The following is a 24,781-nucleotide window of genomic DNA, read 5'->3' on the forward strand; positions in this document are numbered from 1 at the left end:
ATGGAAGAAAATGTAAACTTTATAATTATTATTAATACTAATAATAATTGCAATTATTACTATTAATGGTAGTAGTAGTAGCAATATAATATAGTATCATAATGTTATTATAATTATTATTATTATATTTCCATGCAAAGAACAGAACATTCAGTCTGTAACAGGTTTAACAGGCCCATTTAAGGGTGGCGCCTGTTGGGCTGCGAGGCCTCAACCAACTATCCCCCTATCCCCCCTCCCCCTCATGTTGTTCTGTGATGGATGGTTGTAATTGAAACTGCAATTTCGTTGTCTTTCTGACAATGACAACAAATTCTTCTGATTCTGATTTATGTTTTTAGGCTTGATGTTTATTTTGAGATCTGTCAGAGAGTTAGTGTTTAAGTTGCCTTTTTTTTATTTTTGATCTAAACCAAATCACACAAAATTCCACACATCTACATGTTAAAGTTGACAAAGTCAAGCTAGCATAACTGAAGTACTTCCCTCTCCCTCGCTATTTTTCAAGTTAACTTTTTCCTGACCTTTTTATCTAGCTGTCATGTTGATGTCAGTAACTTTTTTAACATCACATCACTGACTGTGACATCATTGACTGTGACATCACATCACTGTGACATCACTGACTGTGCATTACTATTTTCTCTTGTAATTTTGGTGACACTTTATTTGAAGGAGTGTGAATAAGACTGTCATGACACTGTCATAAACATGACATAACACCTATTATGAACATCAGTAAATCTTCATGAATATTTATGACTGTTGTCATAAAGTGTCATTCAATAAATCATGACACTTTTAATACAAAGTTGACATTATTCAAAATGCAAAGTTCATAAGTGCTTTGTAGACATCTTGCTGTAAAACTTTAGGATCGATTAAATTAAGAAAATTAAGACTAAACAACATGGCAGAGCTATTGTAATATTACTACATTAAGCTAATTTTTAAAGTTTAATCGGTAATACTTTTATAACAAATTTATGTCAGATCATGATTTCTTGGTTAATGTCAAGTTGTCCTAACAAAGACATTTTGAATAATGTCAACTTTGTACTGCCAGCATGCCTAGGTGGGCCCCATGTGGGGATAAGGAGGGCAGACCGGATGGGTCCCATATGGGTCTGTCTGTGGGTTCCACGATGGCCCCACATGGGTTTGCCCATGTAGGGCAACAGCCCACATGGGCCCTACATGGTGGTGGGTCCACATGTGTTTGTCCATTTAGGGCCCATGTAGGGCCCATGTAGGCTGAGGTCCTACCTGCATGCCTAGGTGGGGCCCACCTAGGCATGCAGGCAGGGTGACACTTTATGACAACAGTCATAAATATTCATGAAGACTTACTGATAGATGTTATGTCATGTTTCTGACACTGTCATGACGGTCTTATTCACACTCCGTCAAATAAAGTGTTACCGTAATTTTATTTCGTCTGTGGGTTTTGGGGAGTGATCGCTGTTTCTATGCGACAGTTAGCAGCTGTAACAGAAATGTAAACAATGGACGGAGGAGGCAGATGTGCAAATTTGTTGCTGGAAGAATTGGCAAAGCTCAATGTCATTTTTACAGGTGGTGGAGGGTTGTTGTCAACAGCTGCTGAAAGTAACTAAATAAGTAATCAGTAATCTAACTAAGATACTTTTTCAAGGAGTAATCAGTAATCTGACTAAAGTTACTTTTTCAAAGTAACTGTGCCGTCACTGGTTGTGTTCCTTTGCAGTTTAACCCTTTTAAGAGCAGCGTGCACTCTGTTCTGGTGTCATCCTTCCAGGATTGCCACATCATCCAGCTGTTCGGTAGGAGCGACAGAGGCCTGCTCACTGACTGTGGAGCCAGTTCAAAGTATTAAGGAGAGAGAACAGAGATGAACCAGAACTGAGAGCAGTCAGACAGACAGAAACCAGTGAGCAGTCAGATTAAGTGACAAGGTGACAGCTGGTCTCTGATATGCTGTGTGAAGCTACATCATCTCATGATGCTGTGCTCAACCTCACAGAGTGTTTGGGTGTGTGCTCCAACAGTTTCAAATAAAAAGCCCTTTGCTTCTCTGAAAGACTCCATCAAAGTGTTTGCTGCTAACTGTCTGACCAATGGGATGATGACTATGTGTGTGTGTTTCCTTCCATTACTGTCTCTCCTGCTTTTCCATCAGTAGGCAGGATGTCTGTCTTCAAAACCTTCACTGCTAGGTTGCTTTGAAGTCTTTGGGAAGAAAGTCTTGTGCAATATCAATGTGAAGGTTCTGAATCTACTCTCTGTGGTAGAGCTACGGCCGTTCAGGTGGACTGAGTTGTTTACTGCTATTCACAATTTCAATGGCTTTCTTAACAAAAGTGTTGCTCTGTAACTTCTGCTTTCTGTGTGAAATACAACCATTTACATTTGGAATCCATTGCAAATAAGCAACATCAATTTAGTTTTTGAGCAAAGTGTAGCTGGTTTTGTCATTCCTTTTGACCCAACTTCCTTCATCTTGCTAAATCTCTCTTTCCTCCCTCTCTGTCTATGTGTGTGTGTGCATATGTGTTTATGTAGGGGTGCGTGTGTGTGTATGTAGGCGTGTGTGTGTATGTGTGTGTGTATGTAGGCGTGTGTGTGCGTGTGTGCGTGTGTGTGTGTGTATATCTGTGGAAGAGTGAGGTGAGCTCCCAAAAAGGGCTTGTTTGTTCTTGTCACAGTAGTGAAGAGTAGGAGTGACAGAGAGCTGCGCAGTTACTCAGTAGTGATATCCAGTTGAGCGTTCCTGCTGGAACTATTCAGGAGGAGGAAGAGAGATGAAACAGAGCTCCGAGCAGAGAGGATAAAACCAGCTACTGGTCAGGCGACAAACTGGTTGAGAGGAAATCTTCTGGAAAACAAGGTCAGATTGATTTGATGACAGGTTGATGTTTTAGTGTGTTTTTTTCTCAGTCTGAGATCAACTGTAAGAGCGATTTAATGACTTTGCTTTTCATGATGACTCTCACAGGCTGCGTCCTGAACTTTTATTGACAAGTGCTGCTGATTATAACTGAAAATCAGAGAGAAGTCAAACAGATGAATATCTTGCCAAAAATATCTTGTATGTCGAATTTGGAGCTGATCGGAGAAGAACTTTCTCTGTGTCCCTGAAATACTACCTGTGTTCATAAAACCGAAACATAAAATATTAGTGAGGCCTTGTACCTCACAATATTGTCAGCACCAATATTCAGGTATTATAAAGATGAATGTTAAAAGGGCTGCAATTTCAATTAATTTGTTAAACATGTTTTTTTTATATTTTACTCATATACTCACTTGCATTTATTTGTATGTGTGTGTGTGTGTGTGTGTGTGTGTGTGTGTGTGTGTGTGTGTGTGTGTGTGTGTGTGTGTGTGTGTGTGTGTGTGTGTGTGTGTGTGTNGTGTGTGTGTGTGTGTGTGTGTGTGTGTGTGTGTGTGTGTGTGTGTGTGTGTGTGTGTGTGTGTGTGTGTGTGTGTGTGTGTGTGTGTGTTTATTACAAAATATAATTTGCAACAAAGACTTGGAAACTGTATGAATTGTAAAATTGTACGTGATGTGCAGACCAAGATGTGACGTATGGTCTCATTTCCAGTCATGATGCCTGGGGCTGCAGGAAAAAACAAAGCAAAAAAAAAAGTATCACCTTCCGTATCACACAATGCATCTCTCACTTTTTCTGCACCTTTGCAAATATATGGCTTAGCCATTTGCTTAGATGTGATATTCAAATCATTCAGATTAGCATCCACCTCGCTGAAGCACTATTATGGCTCTGTTTTGTTTTCACATATTCAGTGGGAAAATTTCCTGGAGCAATATATTCAGTTTCTCAATGAGTTCAGCATGTTCCACTTATCTAACCATAAAATACTGACAGTCCTGTCGCAAGTAGATATTTTCAAACTGAAGGGTTTGGCTCACTTTAGTTGTTAAGCAGGAAACAGCTCTGTGTGCTTCAGCGTGACACACACACGCAATTTATTCAAACTGTATTTTTTATTTTAATACTTTAAATAATAATTAAAGCAACCAATATGAAAATGTGTTTTTATTTATTAATTTATTTTACTAACATTTGCAGTTTTAAAAAAAAACTTATTGTTGACTTTAGGCAAAAATAAGAACGAGTCTTTAGTTTAACTGAGGAGTAGGAGGGATGCATGATGTCCATGAAGTCAGGGCAGTGAGGGAGTTTGACTATATGACAAACATTCTCAGTTTATGTTTTGTCATCAAATGTGTGGTCAAGAAGAGACCCATACAGATGCTATACTAAACTGTAAACGCTTTATAGCTGCTTCTTGATTAAGTCTCACTCTGGTGGGTTAACGTCTGATCCAGTTCTAGCTATCTTGGTTCCGACTTCCTTGTGTTCTGCTTTCTCACTATTGCGAACGTGAATATGGGAAGGAACATGGGTGGAACATGAGCACGCAGGAGCTGTAGTCAACGGTACGATGATATTTGAAGTAAAACTTATGAATGGAGAACCGTGAGGCTGTGGGCCCAGCGGTGGGACAGGGTAACGCGACTGACGTACGGAGGCCTCAATCCGCCACGCAGCCGACCTGTTGACCTTTGCAGCAGGCCTTCCCCCTCTCTCACAACCTGCTGTCCTGTCAATCTTCTAGATAGAGAAAAAATAAAAATCCTTAAAAAAAACTCCTAGATTGTGGTTTTGATGGACTCAAATAAACTCAGATATTCTATTTTATCTTATAGAAATCCACTGTGGCTCAAACATAATGAATACAACTAATATTAGCTGATTAGTTTATTATATGTACAAATCTATATTATGGCATTCGGTTTATATTAACATCCAACCTTTTTGGATTTAGTTAATGCAGTGAAAGATGGACACCAATATCCACATATGGATGTTATTGAAAAGAAAAACTCAAAGTATTTGCGAATCACTCCAAACTAATGTTATGTAGTCCTGATGCAGAACTGTAACTCTGACAGTTTCTTGCTTCTTCATTGCCTGGCCGTTCTGTCATTGCTTCTGGAGAAGCTCATCCTTCACAATGAGCAGGTCTGACAGCTGACCCCATGTCCACCCCTCCATTTCGGTGGTTGAGGTGTGTTGATTGGAGTTTGTAAGTTCTAGCCTTTGCTCACGCAGTGAATTAAATTATGGGCCAATAAACGAACACAGTCTGCTTGTGAGGAATGGACAGCTGGGGTACAAAACATAGGGAAGAACTGAGCAGGATCTGCACCTGGAGGTGAATCTGACAGCAGCAGAACCAGTTGAAACCGCGGTCATGGAGAAGGAGCCATTTGTAAACAGTTTGGACAAACCTGAGTGGAATGTCCTTATCTGGAGACTCAACATGTTTTGCCCCACACTGAAGTACTTCAGACTCACGTTGCAGATGTCTCTTACCAATAACAGGAAAATAACTCTCCAGATGCCCTGAGCTGATGAGAATTCCACTGATTGTAATCAGCGAAATTCTCACGCCCAGTTTTATTGCAGTCACTTTATTTGTGACACACAACAAATTTTTCCAACTCAAAGCATTTTGAAATCAAACAGCAAACTGGTTTTCTTACAGCAAATCAAAGAAACCAGGAAATCAGCACAAACTGGAGACGTTTCTCACCATCTTCTGATATGGAGAAAATTTATGGGGAGATTGCAGTAAATAATTTTGCTTCACAACTGTTTAAATAATAGAACTGTTCTTAAAATCACCATATATGAATCTGGCAGCCACCAACAGAACAGTATATAGTGACACATTTCTTCTTTGTCTTTCCAAACATCACTAGTTTGTTTTCTGTATGTACATCTTCAGATGGAGGTCTACACTGTCACCGTGGCAACCGGGACATCAGAGTACTCGGGCACCAACAACTACATCTTCATGACCCTGATAGGGGAGAAAGGGGAAAGTGAGCGCACCCTGCTGGACAACCCTGGACTTGATTTCTGTCGAGGAGCAGTAAGTGTGTGAAATTCAATGGTGATCATCTGTCCCATGATGAAGACACTGCTTAGCAGCAAGGCTGGGTTATATCTGCAGAGACCCCTATAAGCACAAACTAATGCTGCAGTTAGATTTTATTCATGAATTGGCTGCATGAGTAAAAAATGTTGCTTTGATCGAAAAAAAATTCTACAATCTTACAAAAATGTCTCCTCAAATTAAAATAATCATAATGATCATAATTATTTTAATGATCATAATAATAATAATCAGCTTTATCATGAGAATGCACACATGAATACCTGCACAAGTCCTACTGAAATGATGTTAAAATGTCCATAACTGAACCCAGACATGTTCAACTTACAGATTGTTTCCCTCTTCTTTCCAATCGTCATCAGGTGGACCAGTACAGGGTGACCAGCAAGGAGTCTTTAGGGTCCCTCTTACTGGTTCGACTGGAGAAAGAGAAGTATTTTGTTGAAGACAACTGGTTCTGTCGATATGTCACAGTGGAACCTCCAGGAGAAAAGCGACTTTTGACATTCCCATGTTATCGCTGGCTTATAGGAAATGCCAGGGTGGAAATAAGAGAAGGAACAGGTAGGAGGAATTTCAGGCGTTTGCAGTAAACTACCAAGACTCAACTTCAAATGAGTTAAGATGATGTACATTTAAAGAATTGAAAGTGAATGTTGCTTGCATGCTGTCTTGACATGTTGAAGTTTCATCACATAGTTTCACTCTGACATCTATGTGACTCATATGTTTGGTTATTGAATGATCCAAGAAATTATCTCGGTTCCCAACGTGTATCGAGAGGAACATAGATCTGTTTAGGTGAAGACTCCAACAATACTAAGGAATAACTTTATTATTAGGCCAACATGTATTGGTCAGTGTAGCCATCATCAGGGTCTTTACAAAACACCAATCATTATCAAATGAATCAATCACACGTTCAGAGAAAGTTCAGATGATTCTCTCTGATGGTGAGGGATGATTTGCTGTTCTTCTCATTTAGATCATTTACCTCTCAGGAACAAGAATAGCCAAACTGAATTTATTTACGTGTCGTAGCCATTATGGGTCTGAAGAGTCTTTAGGTTTCCTGTGTCGATGGCGAAAACTCTGCAGGTGAACCGTGGTGACACACAGGTCTTCATCTGACACCGCTCCACTTGGTTACACACAGTTCACTCTGAGAAATAAATGCTAAAGTCACACTCCCCGTTTGGAAGGTACACGGTCAGATTTTGGGTAAAAAGAAAAAGACGGCAAAGATCCAGCATTCCTAGATGGGATCCATGTGGGGAAAGGAGGGCTGATATATGGGTCCCATATGGGTTTGTCCACGGGTTTCACGATGGCCCCACATGGGTTTGCCCATGTAGGGCCTCAGCCCACATGGGCCCTAAATGGACAAACCCATGTGGGACCCATCTGGTCTGCCCTCCTTTTTCCCACATGGGGCCCACCTAGGCATGCTGGCAGGGGAACATCAGTTCTATTCACACATGCTGCCAAATCCGCATGTTAATCTGGCCTAACAACAGAACATGTCTGATTTTACTTTCTGCATTCACAGCAAAGACCCTGGTGGATGACTCCTCAGCAAAGTTGCTGCAACACAGGAAGGCGGAATTGCAAGAAAGACAAAATACCTTCAGGTCCCACAAATACAATAAAACAATAAAGAATTATTTCTTCTCCCACCTGCGATTTACAGCTTGTCTGTGTTTGTCAGGTGGGTAACGTGGGCCACAGGGATCCCTAGATGTGTTGATGCCAAAGCAGAAACTGATTTACCCCAAGATGTTCGCTTCGACAACGAGAAGAGAAGTGATTTCGAACATTCATTGCAATATGCGTGAGTGACACACACACAAAAACACACAGATTTGTATTTTTATAAATTTTAGGACTTTTTATCGACTTCTATTCATTTCATTTTAGTAAATAAAAACCCAGACATTTCCCCAAACCTAAAGGTTATTTGTCAGAGATTATTTTTATCTCTGAACAAAACCTTTCAGACCTTACCTCCCCAGCACAGGACGGGTCATCCTTGATACTGTAAATGGCAATTAAAGTAAAAATGGGTCTTCTTCCTTAGCTTGCTCGAGCTGTCCCTGAAGAAGCTGGCCATCATTTTTGGGAAATCATGGAGCGACCTGGATGACTTCAAACGCATCTTCTGGAAACTGAGGAGCCCAATAGCTGGTAAGCAAACGTATGTCATATATAAGCATCTATTAGAGCTGACAGCAAAAAAATGTTTTAGTTTTTATTACCAAAAAATGATTTAATTATTTTGAGGATGGTTTTTAGTCAAAAGTGTCAACAAATCCTTCATGAGGGATTCTAAAGAAAGAAACAGAACAACATGTCAACTATGCAGAGGAAAGAAAAAAATCTGAATTATAATTTCAGAATTACACACATTACAAATAAATTACTTAATTGTCAATAATGAGAGTGATGTGATAATATGCAATAATGCAGAAATGTTTTTGCTTTCCACCTACAGTTTAATAACAGCTACTGTGTTGACGCAATTCAACTAATTTTAACTTTAGTTGACTTTATAAATATGGCACCAGTTCACAACACACATCATTTCAACACACTTTGCAAGTGAAACGGGTTTAATTCAAACCCATCCATACTAATGTTTGCTGCTTTTTTAATAAGGACAATTAAGCAGATTGGATCAAGTTGAATACTCTTTTGATATTTAAAAAAATTAGTAATGCAAACATGGATGTTGTGACTTAAGAGTATTGCATGGACCACTGGAAGGAGGACTGGCTCTTTGGCTACCAGTGTTTGAACGGCAGCAACCCGAGAATGATCAAGAAGTGTTCGGTTCTGCCGGGAAACTTCCCCGTTACGTCAGACATGGTCCAGAGCTCAATGCCAGCAAAAACCAACCTGGACAAAGAACTCAAGGTAGAGAAAAATTCAGCATCTGTTTTCACAGCATATGCACTTATTTATCAGATACACTTTTTTTCCATTCAAAATGAATATTCTCTAAAGTCACACTCTCCTGTCCTCTTTTTCTTTGCTCCTGTGTTTAATCTCTCCAGGCTGGAAACATATTCCTGCTGGACTACGCCATCATGGACGGGATTCCTGCAAACACAATCAAGGGCAAACCTCAGTTCATCGCTGCTCCGCTCTGCCTCCTGTACCAGCATCCAGATGAAGGACTCATTCCTATTGCAATTCAAGTATTATATTTAAACTGGTTTTACTTCACAAAATGCTCAGTGATTTAACTACAAACACTGAGAAAATAGTCTGATTCCTAGGCTAAACTAACTTTACTATACTCAAGAGATTAGACCTTAAAAATTATTGGAATTTCTTTACACATATTTACATATATGTTGCGTTTGGATAAGTTATATGAAAAATGTTTACAAGGTTTATGACCAGAAAACGAAAGTTAATAAAACTGATGGTTGGTGGTGAAACCTTGTGTTTTACTATCATATGTAGGAGTCGATAATGCCTTCAGTCTCCTTTGCTTTGTCTCCAGCTGGAGCAGACTCCAGACCTGGACACGCCCATATTCCTGCCCAGAGACCCTCCTCTGGCCTGGCTGTTGGCCAAGATGTGGGTGCGTCACTCAGAATTCCAGGTTTTCCAGCTTTTGTCTCACCTTCTCCGGACTCACTTGGTGGTGGAGGTGTTCTGTGTCGCAACTCTTCGACAGCTGCCTGCTGTACACCCCATATACAAGGTAATTATTGCTTGTGGCATCCGTCACATTCTGGGCGGTTTCATACATGTTGACAGATTTGAGTAAATCACACAAATTAAGTTTTAGGAATTTGAGCCATTTAAATGGAATTTTCTGACAATTAGTGATATGCTGCTTACGTACAGTATATTGTTCTGAAAATGTGTCCAGTTCATGCAGATCATATGTGTATTTGGGAAGGATGAAGAGTTTAGTTGTTGGAACAATGAGGTGATAGAAAAGCTGAGTCATTTCTTTTTTTATTACCTGAAACCTGACTGACTTGTTTGATTTGATAATAGTTAATATTTTTATTATATCACTAGTTCATGTTACTCCTTGTGTTTCTCATTTTGCAGCTCCTGGCTCCTCATCTGCGCTACACACTGGAGATCAACTGCAGGGGGCGAACTCAGCTAATCTCTCCCAACGGCATTTTCAAACGAGTATACCGCTACATTATTTGATGAAGTGCAAAAATCTCTAGAAATGGCAACGACAAAAAGAGCAACAATCTTTTTATAGTAACACTGTATTTGAAGGGGACAAAAAGAGCAACAATCTTTTTATAGTAACACTTTATTTGAAGGGGTGTGAATAAGACTGACATGACACCATCATAAACATGACATAACACCTCTTATGAACATGAAGGAGTCTAAATAATGACACTTCCAATGCAAAGTTGCTCTAATAGTTGTATTAAAAGTATCAACGTTACATTAAAAGTGTAATTATTTACAGTTTATGACAATAGTTGTAAACATTCATAAACACTCCTTCATCTTCATCACAGATGTTCTGTCATGTTTATGACAGTGTCATGCCAGTCTGATGCACACCCCTTCAGATAAAGTGTTACCCTTTTTAAGTGTACGTTCTCCCTCTGTAGCATCAGCTGCAGTTTGAGGATGGTGGTGACTCCAGTCCTGTTTGTGGACAGGTTGTGTCTACAGGCGGTGATGGCCTCCTGATTCTTTCCCAGAGGGAATACAAGGTGTTGACATATCGCTCCCTTCAGCCACACTTTGACTTCACTGACAGAGGAGTGTTTCAGGTCCCCAACTATTTCTACAGGGAAAACTCCCTGATGCTGTGGGAAGCCATTCATAGGTACCTTTAACTTTGTACATCTGACTTCTCATCTTTAGTTTTTCTTTACTAGGAAATGTAAGAACCAGTCTTACTATATACCTCAAACCAGTCCTGTTTGTGGTATATGATCTCTCAACTCTGTAGAATGATGTAGAACCATTGTACGATATAATTTTTACAGTGCTGACTCACTATGTTGTCAAACTCTCTTATTCTCCACCTGGAGACTCATACAGAACACGTCTCTGAACGGGTCTTTAGTTTCTTGTAGGTTCATAATAAATAACTGCAGGTCTCTGCTTAGTTTCGTCTCAGACATGGTGAGTCTGTACTACCACACAGACCAGGATGTGGAGAAGGACCCGGAGCTGCAAGCCTGGATCAAAGACATAGCAGATGAAGGCTTCACTGAACTGCCCAACTTTGGTAAGTTATTCTTAGTGATTCTTTTTGGAAATAGTTTATTTATTTTGGAAACATGCTAATGAGTGTCCAATGATCAAGCCTTTACTCTTTTGGCTTGGCCAGTTGATGTCTGTAAAAGTGTCAGGAAGCAAGAGAAAGAGGGATGTCTGGGTTGTCAAGGGAACAGGTCTAACACCTGTTAGATGGAAGAACAGGCAGAAATCAGACCAAGGCTCTTATGTCTGCTTCCCCATGTTGTTGCACTTCTAGTGACATCCATCCATGCATCCAACCAGCCAGTCCAACTTTACTCTAAAAAGATCTGCTTTTCTTGGTACCATGTGCCCCATACATTCATACCTACATATGCATACATACTAGGTTATGTGTCAGGTTGCAAGGAGGTTAATGACTAACTCCAGGTGCCATTGAGTGAGACAAGGCAATACAGAAACACAGAAAACCACCATTCACTCATGCCCTCAGGCCTAAGAGCATTTACTACCAGTCTGCCAGACCATCAGGTGTGGAAACACTCTAAAAGTCCCAACGCTCATGACATCATTTCATAAGAGAGGTGTTTCTGTATATGTCATCTGAAGAGTAGACGAGGTTTTACAGATATTTTTTTGTCCTCTTTGTTCTGTAAATTTATTTTTAGGTCTGTCAAATAAACTCTGCAGCAAAGAGGAACTGTCCACTCTACTGACTGTGGCCATCTTCACCAGCACAGCTCAACATGCCGCAACCAACAATGGACAGGTACCAACAAGTAAATCACACAAAAAGCTCTGAAATGAACAAACCAACTACATTACAGCTTCAAATTATCTTGCTGATGGATTAAACCTGAAGGAGGCGCTGTTCTGTCCACAGTCTCCACTACAACCAGTGTTCTGTCCTTTTTAGTTTGACTGGTGTGCCTGGGTTCCCAACACCCCATGCACCATGAGACTCCCCCCACCGTCAGATAAAGATGCTGTTACCATGGAAATGATCATGGCGTCACTTCCTGATGTGGGCCAGTCCTGTGTGCAGATGGCGATTACATGGCATCTGGGACGAGCGCAGCCAGACGCAGTGAGTCTGTGATTTTACTCATTATGCAGTCAGGAGGAAAAAATGAGGACACCCTTTAAGATTCTGTATGAGCATTTAATTTAAATTTCAACACCACTGAAGAACTTAAGAGGAATATATAATCTAAACAGAAGAGTAAAGTTTTCTATCCAAAAACTTAGCTTTAGCTTTTTAAAATGTAGTATTTTAAAATCTAAATTTCCTCATTATTTCACTTAAAATGACATATTGCATGAGGTGCAAATCATTAAAGTAGTGCATTTAAAAGTCAGACCTTTGGCTGGTGTGGAAGTCATGTGACGTTCCAAAGAGCTGACTGAAGCCAGAGGAGACTTCAACAGTTCACGGGTTTGGTTTTAGGTTTTGGGAAGGTGTTAAGAGAATTTTAAATCAGTACAAATATGTAAATATTGACTGTATGAGAATTTCAAAAAGTTAGATTTGACTAATTATTTAAAGAGCTGATTTACTTATAAGGCAAACTTTATTTCTCTAATGTTTTATTCTTTGATTAGCTGCCGAAAATGTCAGAAGGTAATTAAAATCAAAAAGCTTAAACTTTTACACAAACCTGATGGCCATGACTGGAGAATGTGCAGGAAGCCACTATTTTCTGTGTTCAGGGTGAAAACATGTAAACTCTAGATATAAAATCCCAAACTGGAGCTACAGCAAAGGACCTTTTGCTCTGTAATGACTCTAGCCACAATGCTGCATATTTACTAAAAACTAAAATTGAAGTACAGTCCAGGGTGGTCACATTATTGATGATTAACTAGTGCCTTGTTATCCACTGTTTTACAGATAAAACAGTATCTGTTTTATCCAGTATCTGGATAAAACAGATACTGGATACTGTTTAAACCAGAATCCAGTAAAATGAAACCACCTCTTTTTAAGTGCTTGCTGTTTGTTTTTGCCCAGATTCCTTTGGGTCAGTACACACAGAAACACTTCACTGAGCCTCTGGCCCTGGAACTGATTGAAACGTTCCAGAAGAAGCTGAAGGAGATTGAGGACCAGATCCTGGATCAGAATGCCGGACTGGACCTTCAGTACCTCGTCCTTCTGCCCAGCCGCATAGAAAACAGCATCACCATATAGAAACGCATTCTTTGTAATCGTCACACCACGTCCTTTGTCTGTCTTGAGCAGTGCTTAATTTCTTTTGAAACTTTAAAGAAAAACACGTTGCCTTGGAAACCCCAGGAGGAGGAACCAGACCGTCTGTCTAATGCAGTAAAGAATGGTGATGGATTTCATCAGACATGGCGATAGGTTTATTTAATCCAAAAATCTAAGCTTTATGCTAAGTTATTAGCATTATTAGGTGAGTGGTTCTATTAAAACTATTGCAGCATTTTTAAAGAATCCATAATTATGAACCAATAAACGATGCTGTGTTTGGGTCATAACCAAGCAAAGCGAACATGGCTGGTATTTCTACAATGTTCTGTGAATAACGTATATGTTCCTTTGGCATCTGACCATTTATCAAAACAGGGAACAAACATGTTCAGTCATATTCAATATGTTATGTGTTCCAATGAAGCTTTTTTTTTTCAATAAAAATATCTTTTGAAAAGAATCTAAGCAGGTAATCAACCTTCTTTTCATTAAGTGCACATAACTATATTGCAATGATTTTATTGATCTCATAAAATATTAAAATCTTAAATGTTTTCCTTTAGCTATAATTAGAAAGTCATTTGTAATTAACAAAATAAAGGCTAAAAAGCATCAGTCTGTGTGGAATTAACCTGTATGATATTCTTCACTTGATGAATTGAGCGACTAAAATAAAGTCAAATTTCAACACACTCCTAATTTATTGAACCTCAACATAGATTTGGAGATTCTTTCCAGGTTCCTCTGCAGTGGAACCAGCTCAGCTTAAAACTTTTCTTTTTGATAAAGCTTGTAGTTCGACTGGTTTATGTTATCCTGAGCTATTTCTATAGTTGAGCTGCCATGGGTTAATTCTACTGGAGAACAAACTGACCACTCACTTTCTTCTTGTACTGCTCTCCATTTTTGCATTATTTGCTGTTATTTCAGCTGTTAACTTGTTTTGCTGCCATGATTCTTACACTTGGCCTGGCAGTTCTACACAGCAGCATGTCTCTTTGTCGAGCAGCTAAACTTTCCTGCTACGTTTAGCAAACGTCGGAACGTTTAGTTACGACAAAAACACGTTTCGACGTGTTTTTGTCGTAACGGAAAAACACGTTACGACATGTTACGACATGTTAACGGCATGTTAACATGGGTTAAATATTTGTAACGGTTGAAAAAAAAGTTGTCCATCAAGATGGATGGAAGTGATGGTTTGAACTTCCTCCTCTCTCTCCTCTCTGCTCCTGTTCTGCCTCCTTTTCTACTCCTTTGGGATTTCTGACTTCGCTTGTGGTTCTGCTTTTCTGATGTTAATCAACTGCTGATTAGATGCTTAAACCACCCAGTTAAGCATCACAACAAAATAGCAAAAATATGAAAAATATTGCCCAGAATCAGTCCAACTGCTATTTTCCTCCAAAAAGGCAAGAATAAAATTTTGAAAGAGAAAAAATCTCAATGAAAGTTCAGAGCTACTCCAACATGCTGCCACCCTGAAAGAACAGAGCAGACTGTGAAACATCTGGACGAAAAGGGAAAGACTGAAGAGAGGAATACAAATGTGTCTCTCACAGGAAGTTCTGTATATCAGAAGTCTACTTTAAATGCCAGAGATGTGCAACAAATCTTCAACAACTGGAAGGACAAAAAGGTACCTGTTTATTTTAGGAGTGTGTGCAAAAAGCAAAGCGACGGAGCTGCGTCTGTAGACGACAGACTGGTCCCTGTGCTCAGTGTGTGTCTGACTCTCATGTATTTTTTCATGTAATTTTTTCACAAGTCAAGCTTGGCAGAAAAGCGGCTGGCGGTTAGAGAGATGAGAGTGCTGGTCTCAGATCACACCAGAGCTCGAAACAAAGGGAAACATTTCATAACTCTCCACTGATTTTGACGTAAACCAAAACGTCACCATGCCGACATCATGAATATTGTTTTCCACTGGCACAAAATAAAACATGATTTTTTTTCAGCTCCAGATACAAAATCCATTTAATAAATTAGAGTAATTTTTGAAAAGCTGTCTCAGTAAAGTTCACTAACTGAAACATCATACAGATTAATTACACAAAGAACAATGTTTTTTTCAAGCCTTTATTTCTGTTAATTATGATGATTTTCCACTTACATATAAAGAAAACACATTGTTACAGAGAGCACATGTAAAATTAGAGCAATACAAAATATTTGATTACAGAAATGTGGGCTACATAAAATAAAAATCTGTTTAATACCTGCTTAAAAGTTTTAACGTTCAAAACAAACGTTTGAACTGATTGGGACATGTACTCTAATAAACTGAATATGACTGTAGTTTGTGATTATTATGCTCAAATCAAAGGGTTGAGAATTTATTTGTAAGTCAATGTTTATGTTTGCACAGATAGTCTGTCAGTTGTTTCACCGACCAGCTGTAATATGGAAAAGAACGATGGATTAAAAGGACAAAATGAATAATTGTAAGGTGGATTGTTGAAGGTGTGAGACAGAAATCAGCTACTAAATGTCACCGTTTATTAGTCAGGCAGTTTCAACTAAACGGGAACATTTTAAGTGCCAAACATTTTACTTATCTGTTTGTAACTGTGTGTATAGGATCTGGTGCTCAACATCACAAAACCACAAAGATATGAAAATCACAAAGATTTCTTAAATCAAAGTGAGAAAGTTAGAATTTGCCCAAATGATTTAAATACCAAGACACTAAACAAACAAACAAACAAAAAATAGAAGAGATCAAACAGATAAATGTCCCTTATGTTCCAACAGCCTGTCAGAGGAAGTATGCAGAGAAGAAGGCTTCAGTCAATTACAAAGTTTCATATATTTATTTTCTTAATAACCGAGTTTGTTGGCTAAATAGACAAAAATCAAACCAAACAATGGACCAAACAACCTGCTGTGCTTTTTTTTTCTTATTTTATTAATCCAAACTTAGCACAATCAATCTTTTGTTTAAATTTAAAAACAAAATGTCCATTATTGGATGGGATGCCATTTTGTCCAGCTTAATGAAAAAAATTAAACAAAACAAACAAACAAACAAAAAACAAAAAAAGTCAGAAGTCGGTTTTTGGATTTAAAACGACAAGATTAGAAATCAAAATGGAGAAATGGAACTAAAGACCAGAGTGAGAAAAACACATCATGGATCCTGAACTGCAACAACTAAAGAAGGTCTGTCAATAAAAACCCCCACTGCCTGCTACCACAAGACTTTGTCTTTTCAATAAATGTGAAATGTGAAGTTTTTCACCAAAAGGATGACACAGAAGACATTTTCAGTAGATTAGTTTCTATCCAGATCTCTATAAAGAAGAAGAAGAAAAACACAATCAGCCAGTTGATTCAGGCTAAATGACCAACAGGAAAATATATTTTCTGTAATCCCAGCAAAACCTGAAATGTTCAGAAAGTGTTTAAATCGCGGCTGAAGACATTATTGTTTACAATTGTTTTTCCCATGAAAGCCAGAGATTGCTTTATCGCTGTTGTCTTGTCTCAGATTTTTATTTGCTTAATTTTAGTTTTACTTTTAACTTGTGATATTTCCTCTGTCGTTTCAAGTGTCAGGCTTTTTTTTCTCAATCTCTGTTCCGTTGTTCTTGCTGTGCAGCACTTTGAATTTCCCACTGCGCAAATAAACGTGCCTTGCCTGGTGTGTTTGCTCATCTCCTGTGCATGAATGGAAAGATAGGTAAATAAAGTCATATTTTTCTACAGTCTTATCTGCTTCTAAAAGAGTGGTAGGGATTTTTTGGAGCTGTTATGTCCCATGAATAACTAAAAATGTATATTTTTTTAATAAATAAATCTCCAGGTGATCTTTTGATGATATAATTTTTAAAAATCCTCCTTCTAAGGGTCAATAAAGGTGAGGCCAAGGCAACATTAGATTTCTGTGATGCTTGAACTCCTTCACTTTAATATTCCTGTTCTCTTTAAATGTTCACACACAAACTGCAGCTTCCATAATAGCATACATATCATACAAATGTAAATAACTACAAAGTAGAGCTACGTGATGATAAACAGCATGTTTAAAATTTATTATTCATTATCAATGTCATTTAGCAATTGATTACATACAGTATTTGTGTTAATAGCTTTGCACTATTTCATTCAATCAACCTGTCTACTTACTTATCTTTCAGTGTTTCTTATCATATTTTTTGTGTATGACAGGTGGTGAAATTCTTTCCCTTCCTCGTTGTTAATCTGGTCTCCCATAGTTTCCTCCACTGGACCGTCTCCTTTTCCCATCATTCTCAGCGGCAGCAGCGGTCCAGCCTGCTGTGGGCTCTTAGTTCTCCCTGCTGGACAGCAGTGAGCTCCCACCTTGTCTTTGGTCAGAAAATATAGAAGAGCATTTAGCCACGCATTGAAGGACGCTAGCGGCCGCGTCACCTTATAGCACATCGATACTGTTGTCATGGTTTCACAGGGAACTTTCCCGGTGACTTTAAGCAGCAGAAAGATGGTTCTGGTCACATGGAAGGGGAAAAAACACAAAGCAAAGAGCAAGGTGATGGTGATGATGGTCCTGATGGATTTACGTCTGCGGCTCGCGTACGGCGAACGAGCTCCAAGGAAAACAGAAATCCCCTCATCCTTTTCTATCCCCCTTAACAGGCCGTTGCTTCCTCTTCCACCCGCTGCAGAGCCACTTCTGCCTCTTCTCTCCACAACCTTGCTGGGTCCTTTGCGGGATGAGGGTTGGGAATGCAGGGTCTTAAATATGGTGAGGACTACACGAGAGTAACACCAAGCAATTATGGAAAAGGGTAAAAAAAAGCCAATTAAATGTAGAATAATCCCATAGGGTATGTAGTCAAGAAATTCTTTGTCTATGGCATCGTCCCAACAGTTCTGGTATTCCTCATGGGGCAATCCCAGGCTATTATAGCTGATGTTGCCCTTTAATGATGGCATGTTGTGACTCTCGTTGTAAATAGTTTTGCTTGCATTGGTCCACGTTCCTGCCATTCTGGTCACATAGCCTGTCTGGGCAAACCGGAAAATAGGGCAAGTCAAAGCGAACACTACGATCCACACCAACACACAAGTGTTCTTGACAGCTTTCTTGGTCTCCAAGGTGATCACTTTTATCGGGTGGCAGATACCCAGGTATCTGTGAACAGAAATGCAGGTGAGGAAGAAGATGGAGCAATAGAGGTTGAAGTAGAAGAGGAAGCGGACCAGACGGCACATGAAGTCCCCAAACACCCAGCGGTCATGCATTATGTAACTAGCCACAAGAAATGGCAAAGACAGTCCATACATGAAGTCTGTGGAGGCCAGGTTGACCATGTATATGAGGGAAGCATTCCAGCGCTTGGCTTGACGGAAGGAACGGTAGAGGATGACAGAATTCAAAGTAATGCTAAATATGAAGGTAAAAGAGTAACAAATGGGGAGGAAGATGTACTTATAAGATTCATTTATACTGCAGGATGAAGCTGGAGGAGTCATGGGGGAAGTGGAAGGAGACAAAGAGCTAAGGACATCCTGGAGCATAGTGGCACTGATGTCTGGAAACTTTTCAGCTCTGGACGACAAGGGAGGGATGAAGCTGCGTTAGCTCGTCTTCAGGAATCCATCAGAATTGTTTGTAGTTTTCACATCTGCACGCCATCTTGGATGTCGGCGAACTGTTGTTGACCTAGAAACAAAGATGGAGAATCGTCACCTTTGATCAGTGTTAGTGCTTCACAGATGGCTGATGAGCGCTGTGTGTTGTGCTTCTTTCCTCCTCAATTGATGTGACAGAACTTTCCATGTGAGCAGCAGACCCAGTCAACAAAAACACGTCCTGAAATGCTACTTCCACTTTTTTTTTTTTCCAACTAAAAATAGCACAGCGTCGTAAAGTATCACTGGGAATTGTGCCAAGGGATGGGTTACTGCTACAGCTGAAACAAACAGACCCGTGCCATTCACCATCAAATGTTTGTATATTATTTTTGCATTTATTATTTATTGTGTCTGACCCCAGCCTTGAGAAAACATTTAGCAAGACAGCAGTAAGTAGAACAGCACAACATTTAAACACAGTCAGCAGTGGCACAGTGGGGACTGTAAGACTACAGAGCACAATGGACGTGTTTGTTGTGCGTACTAGCGAATATTTTTTAACATTAATCAATGAGACCAAACAGTAAAAAGAATCAACCTCAGTAAAAACAAGATTTGGGACTTTGCTACATAAGATAACATTGTATATTAAAGGGATGGGACTCATAAGTTAGGATATTATGTATACATTAAAAACCAAAAAGAGTCAAACGAAAGCTTTCTAAAGTTGAAATGCTTGAATGGAACCATGAAAACTACAGGATAGAACAGGCGCCTAGTATTGATGGTATTATTCTTATGTGAAAGTAAATGCATTTATCTTTTGGACTTTGACAACATTACTGTAAACTAGTGGTGTCCAAGTCCAGTCCTTGAGGTCAGTCGTCAGTCTGCCACTCAGCCGGTGATCAGCCGGTCACTTGATTCAGGTTTGTTGGAGAACAGACGAGTCTAAAAGTTGATGGATGGTAGCTGATGGCACCCCTGCTCTAAAAGATTAATGTATTTTAATTTTTTTACTTGAAGTACAGAACATCATCACTGAGTGTTTCTCATATTTAAACATCTTTGATTTGAGTGTAATTTAAGGTGTTCTTCATGTGAAATGTAGCATAGTTCCAGACATCCATTACCACAGGATATACCTGCTGATATCTTTATATTTGTTTAGTTGTTTCATGTAAAACAAAGTAAAAGCTTTTATGAGTTCTGCTGCCATTAAGATATCATTCATGTTGGACTACAGTACTGCATGCATTAACCCTTTTGACTCCCAAAAAGGCTCTATTGTGTGAACAATTGGAAAGGGAGAGTCTTAGTATTTTCCTCTTCCAGATTTCCACGACTTTTACTTTTTTGTTACAGTTAAATGTTTTCTTAATTACCAAATAACTTTTTATGTGAGCCACACATAACCTGAGTAAATACATAGATCAGTTTTCCAATGATCATTTATTAATTTACGGGTGAAAATATTCCACACCAACCTGGTCATGTTAAAAGTGATTATCCCTTTTGTCAAATCATGAACAAACAAGTAAATTCAATTCCAACTGAAGTGACTTGGAGTCAATTCCCAACAATCACACTTACATTGCAGTTGACCCTAGTTATCAAACAGTACAGTAAGCTCAATTAATCATTCAAAGTAACTTATCAGGAAATCCAGTAAACTGAGTCATTTTTTGTTCAGTTTCACTCGCCACATATCCTCCACACGACTCCAAGACCTGGAGAATCAAATCATTTATCAAGTAGAAACTATCGACATGAAATCAGCAAAAATATCTAAAGCAGCAAAACATCTAAAACAACAATCTAACAAATTAAGAACAGATGAGTCTTTCAGTCTGGAAAGAGTTTCAAACTATTTCTTCAGACTCCAGTGAACCACACAGTGACACATTATCCTCTAAACCAGTGTTTCTCAACCTTTTTCAGCCCAGCGCCCCCCAGCCTTTATCCTGGTCCCTCACCACCCCCCCAGCCTTTTCACCGCCCCCCCAGCCTTTATCCAGGTCCCTCACCGCCCCCCACCAAAGAATTTGCAGGCTACTTTGCACTGACTATTATTTTATCATTAATATTAYTATCACTATTGTAGATGTTTTGATTTTTATGCTTGTTTCTGTATTTATCAACTAATTTCCCAGAGAACAAAAAAGTCATGGGAATAGAAATTATTTTCACAGGCAATGAACAAAAAATGCAATGAACATTCAAGTTAAAATCTGTAGGCCTAACAGCAGCCAATCAGAGTGTTGTTAAATATTCCACAAAATGACCTGATAAAAGGTGTACAACATGCCAGTATAAACTTTGAACTATTTGCAAACGACTGAGCTCTGCAACCCTCTGGTGCATAGCGGTCACTACAGTGGACAGCTGTTTAAAAGTMATTGTTTCCTAAATGCAGTGGTTTCTATGGTGGAATTGCATATCAGTCCTTAGAATGCTCTCTACTGCTCCCCTCCATTGAGGTTAATTCAGTGGCAAGTTGTTGTAACTACAAGTTAATGTCATTGGAGTCCAAGATGGCTGGCAGACAGACACACTCGATGACCACTCCTGGAATATCCTCTCAGTCCTTCTATTCTAGGAGAATCCTGGAGGTAAAAAAAAATATGCTGACATGCAGAAGTATCTAAATAACAATATTATTAACTTAGTTTGGAAAATTTTATTTCACATAAGTAGGAAATTGTGATTAACCATGTGTCCAACATAGTGGACATCATGCATCGCTGACTATATTTTTAACATAAGTCATGTAGTTGATTTACCTTTCATTATAACTGTTTTGCTTGTAATTTAATTCATTTTGAGTATATCTATAAGTTAGTTTWAAAAAATATGCTTTCTTATGCAGATTAGTTGTAGTTTRTCTTRGTAAAATKATCATTTTCTCATACTTTTAGRCCACAAGTGCAGCAAAGAATAAGGAACACTATAGAATAGTCAAGGAAATTCCCTCCGACTCYTCTGATGATGAGCRTAGTGACAGCAGTGATGAGGAGTGGCTACCAGAGAACACTAGAAATATAGGAGATACGGATGATGAAGGAGATGCAGACAGTCAGRATGCTGAAAGTCAAGATGATGGGGGCCAGGATGATGAAGGACAGGTTGCAGAGGGAGGTCAGCAAGATGAGGGAACTGAGGAAAATGTCCACATGGTACCAACTCAGAGAAATGTTCACAAGGGCCATGCCCGCACCCAACCCCGCAAATATGTCTGGAAAGTCCAAGACAATAACTTTGATGGAGACCTGCCACCTTTTCTAGGAGAAAGAAGGGTAAATGTTGATGGAAGAGAACCAATTGATTTCTTTAGGTATTTGTTTCCCTTAGATCTCATTGATGAGATAGTGCATAACACCAACATGTATGCGCTACAGAAAGGGAAAGAAAATCTGGCAGTGACCAGCGAAGAAATGCAAATTTTTCTAGGGATCAACATGGTCATGGGGTACATTCGGTATCCTAGGACACGTATGTACTGGTCCAGTGAGGATGGCCTCCGTCTTGGAATAATTGCAGATGCTATGTCTGTAAACAGATATGAGCAAATTCTGAGTTATCTGCACTTTGTGGATAACTATACCTACCAACCAGCAAACACAGACAGGCTCTTCAAAATAGCACCAGTGCTAAGTACACTTCAGAAAACATTCCTGGCGGCAGCAAACCCTGAAGAATTCCAATCAATTGATGAGCAAATAATTCCATTCAAAGGCCAACTGTCAATCAAGCAATACATACCAAAAAAGCCCAAACCCTGGGGAGTGAACGTGTGGGTGAGGGCAGGGTCCTCAGGTTATATGTACAGATTTGAAGTGTACCAGGGCTCAGCAATTAGGGGTCAGAGCAGTGGTTTGGGAATGGCTGGAGATGTAGTGATGCGCCTTTGTGATGACATAAAGCACAAAAACCACAAGGTGTTTTTTGACAACTTCTTCTGCAGCATTCCACTCCTTGAGGCCTTGAAAGACCTAGGCATCYATGGCACAGGTACATGCAGAGCAAACAGAGTGAAAGGAGTGAGTCAGAAACTTAACAGTGAAAAACAACTGAGAAAAGAAGGTAGAGGAGCCTGCTCTGTTGTCAGCACAAACAGTAACATCACTGTCACACGTTGGCTTGACAGCTCAGTCATCCACATGGCATCGACCTTTGCAGGTCAGTCCCCTGAAGACACGGCCCAAAGATGSCTGAAGAAAGAACAAACCAAGATCAGTGTGCAAAGACCCTACTCGGTGGCCCTTTATAACCAACACATGGGTGGGGTGGATCTTGTTGACCAGTGTGTGGCAATGTATCCCCACAGACGTAGAAACAAGCGGTGGTACATCAGAGTGTTCTTTCATTTTTCGGATGTGACTGTTGTAAATGCCTGGCGACTCCACCTGATGTCTGGTTTGGAAAAGATGAATCTCCTCATCTTCAAAGCTTCTGTGGCCCGTGCACTGATAAATTCTGGCTCCATTCAGCAAAACAGAAGAGGAAGACCCAGTGGAGCCCCACCTCCAGCAAAGTGCAGAGCAGTGACGAAAGTATCCAGTGAAGTCAGGTTCAGCGCAGGAAATCACTGGCCYGAGCTCACCCAAGTCAAAAATGCAAACAGATGCCATGATGCTGCATGCACAAGGAAGACCAAATACATCTGCATGCAGTGCCATGTGGCACTGTGCCCTGGATGCTTTGCCAATTTTCATGTAGCCTAGGAGTTAGGAAAATTAGTTAGGAGAGAAGTTAGAAGAGAAGTTCTGGAGATGCAGGTGTTTGATGAAGATTGTTCTCTTGGTTTGGACTAAACAGAAGGGCTTTAGGATGTTAGAGTGTATGAAAGTATGTTCAAGTGCTTTTCAAAGTCCACAATGGAATAAGGGGTCATGGATATATAATCAAACTCAGATCAAATTAGTCTTCAGTTAAGTTCATACTGTACTATGTTGAGTGCTGAAGTGCATGCAGTCCACTGTAGTGGACATTTCTGTAACTTCCTGAAAAAATAAAATTTTAGAAAAAATAGTTCATATTTGTTTTATTAATGCCCTAAGAAGAGTAAAAACAGATTTTAAAAAATCTTGACTCAGGGATTCATAATTCATGCATCAGAGGGTGCATCATGGATTTAACTACATTACCATGGAACTGTAACTACATTAATCATAGCTCTTCTTCTCTTCAGTGTTCGGCAGTTTCTGGTGGTGCAGCTCTGTGCTGCCTTCAGGAGAATGGGACATCAGAGTATCATCCATAAAACTTCACCCACATGGCATTTAATGTGCAAACCAGAGCTTTCAGAGGAAAAACTAAAGTTCCAGGTCCTTTTAATGCCATACAAATATGAGACAAAAACATGGATTATATCTTTATATAGATCTGTCTATTGATTTATAGATTAATAGTTTTACTGGACAGAAATTACAAATAACAAATCTGGTTCTTATTCAAATCCTAATGAGTCAAATTGAAAGTGTCATGGAGTCATCAGCCTCATGACATTAACACTGACATGAAAAATAATATTGAAGAAATAAATATCCATCCATCCATTTTCTTACACCCTTGTCCCTCAGTGGGGTTGACAGTCATGTTTTTGGACTGTGGGAGGAAACCGGAGTACCCGGAGAAAACCCATGCATGCACAGGGAGAACATGCAAACTCCATGCAGAGAGACCGGGGCCGGGAATCGAACCCAGAACCTTCTTGCTGGTAACTGCTGGTAACAGCTCTACCAACTGCGCCACTGTGCAGCCCCAGAAATAAATATATCAAATCTAATTAAAAACATAAATAAGTGATGTTACTTACTGTTATGGTCTGTA

The 24,781-nt window shown here is 39.5% G+C and overlaps 4 protein-coding genes across 6 annotated transcripts in view; 2 read left to right on the forward strand and 2 right to left on the reverse strand.

The window, feature by feature from the left end:
• The first annotated feature begins 2,696 nt into the window (after window positions 1-2,696).
• alox12 (arachidonate 12-lipoxygenase) lies at window positions 2,697-17,034 on the forward strand. Of its 2 annotated transcripts, none has more exons than XM_008434986.2 (15): window positions 2,697-2,866; window positions 5,800-5,946; window positions 6,333-6,534; window positions 7,520-7,601; window positions 7,679-7,801; window positions 8,048-8,154; window positions 8,711-8,883; window positions 9,024-9,167; window positions 9,479-9,682; window positions 10,042-10,128; window positions 10,575-10,795; window positions 11,082-11,203; window positions 11,844-11,944; window positions 12,092-12,262; window positions 13,187-17,034. In XM_008434986.2, the coding sequence occupies exons 2-15, from the start codon at window positions 5,800-5,802 to the stop codon at window positions 13,364-13,366; spliced, it is 2,064 nt and encodes a 687-aa protein (XP_008433208.1). In that variant the 5' UTR covers window positions 2,697-2,866; the 3' UTR covers window positions 13,367-17,034. The 2 variants fall into 2 exon arrangements, with proteins under 2 accessions (XP_008433208.1, XP_008433209.1); XM_008434987.2 differs by having other exon boundaries at window positions 10,626-10,795.
• Window positions 17,035-17,127: 93 nt separating this feature from the next.
• Window positions 17,128-18,952, reverse strand: LOC103480139 (P2Y purinoceptor 3; the record flags this gene model as incomplete). The annotated part of the gene is made up of 1 exon (XM_017310609.1): window positions 17,128-18,952. A coding segment is annotated over one exon (1,434 nt), but the record flags the coding sequence as incomplete, so codon positions are not given.
• The window catches only part of LOC103480140 (schwannomin-interacting protein 1), an 18,186-nt gene continuing 12,295 nt past the window's right edge, over window positions 18,891-24,781 (reverse strand). For both annotated transcript variants that reach the window (XR_001777598.1, XR_001777599.1), the window contains one exon: window positions 18,891-19,037. The gene's annotated coding sequence lies outside the window, so the exon portion shown is untranslated. The remainder of the gene's footprint in view (window positions 19,038-24,781) is intronic.
• On the forward strand, window positions 21,484-23,776 carry LOC103480205 (piggyBac transposable element-derived protein 2-like). Its single transcript, XM_008435081.2, has 2 exons — window positions 21,484-21,561; window positions 21,868-23,776. The coding sequence occupies exons 1-2, from the start codon at window positions 21,484-21,486 to the stop codon at window positions 23,671-23,673; spliced, it is 1,884 nt and encodes a 627-aa protein (XP_008433303.1). The 3' UTR covers window positions 23,674-23,776.

Source organism: Poecilia reticulata, linkage group LG18 (assembly GCF_000633615.1).
Source record: "Poecilia reticulata strain Guanapo linkage group LG18, Guppy_female_1.0+MT, whole genome shotgun sequence".
Classification (NCBI taxonomy): domain Eukaryota; kingdom Metazoa; phylum Chordata; class Actinopteri; order Cyprinodontiformes; family Poeciliidae; genus Poecilia; species Poecilia reticulata.

Excerpts from the sequence above, each read along its gene's own strand:
- alox12 (XM_008434986.2), top strand. The coding sequence starts at position 5,800 with ATGGAGGTCTACACTGTCACCGTGGCAACCGGGACATCAGAGTACTCG. Across the intron at positions 6,535-7,519 it reads GGAAATAAGAGAAGGAACAG|CAAAGACCCTGGTGGATGAC; the intron begins GTAGGAGGAATT and ends CTGCATTCACAG. Across the intron at positions 11,204-11,843 it reads CACTGAACTGCCCAACTTTG|GTCTGTCAAATAAACTCTGC; the intron begins GTAAGTTATTCT and ends ATTTATTTTTAG.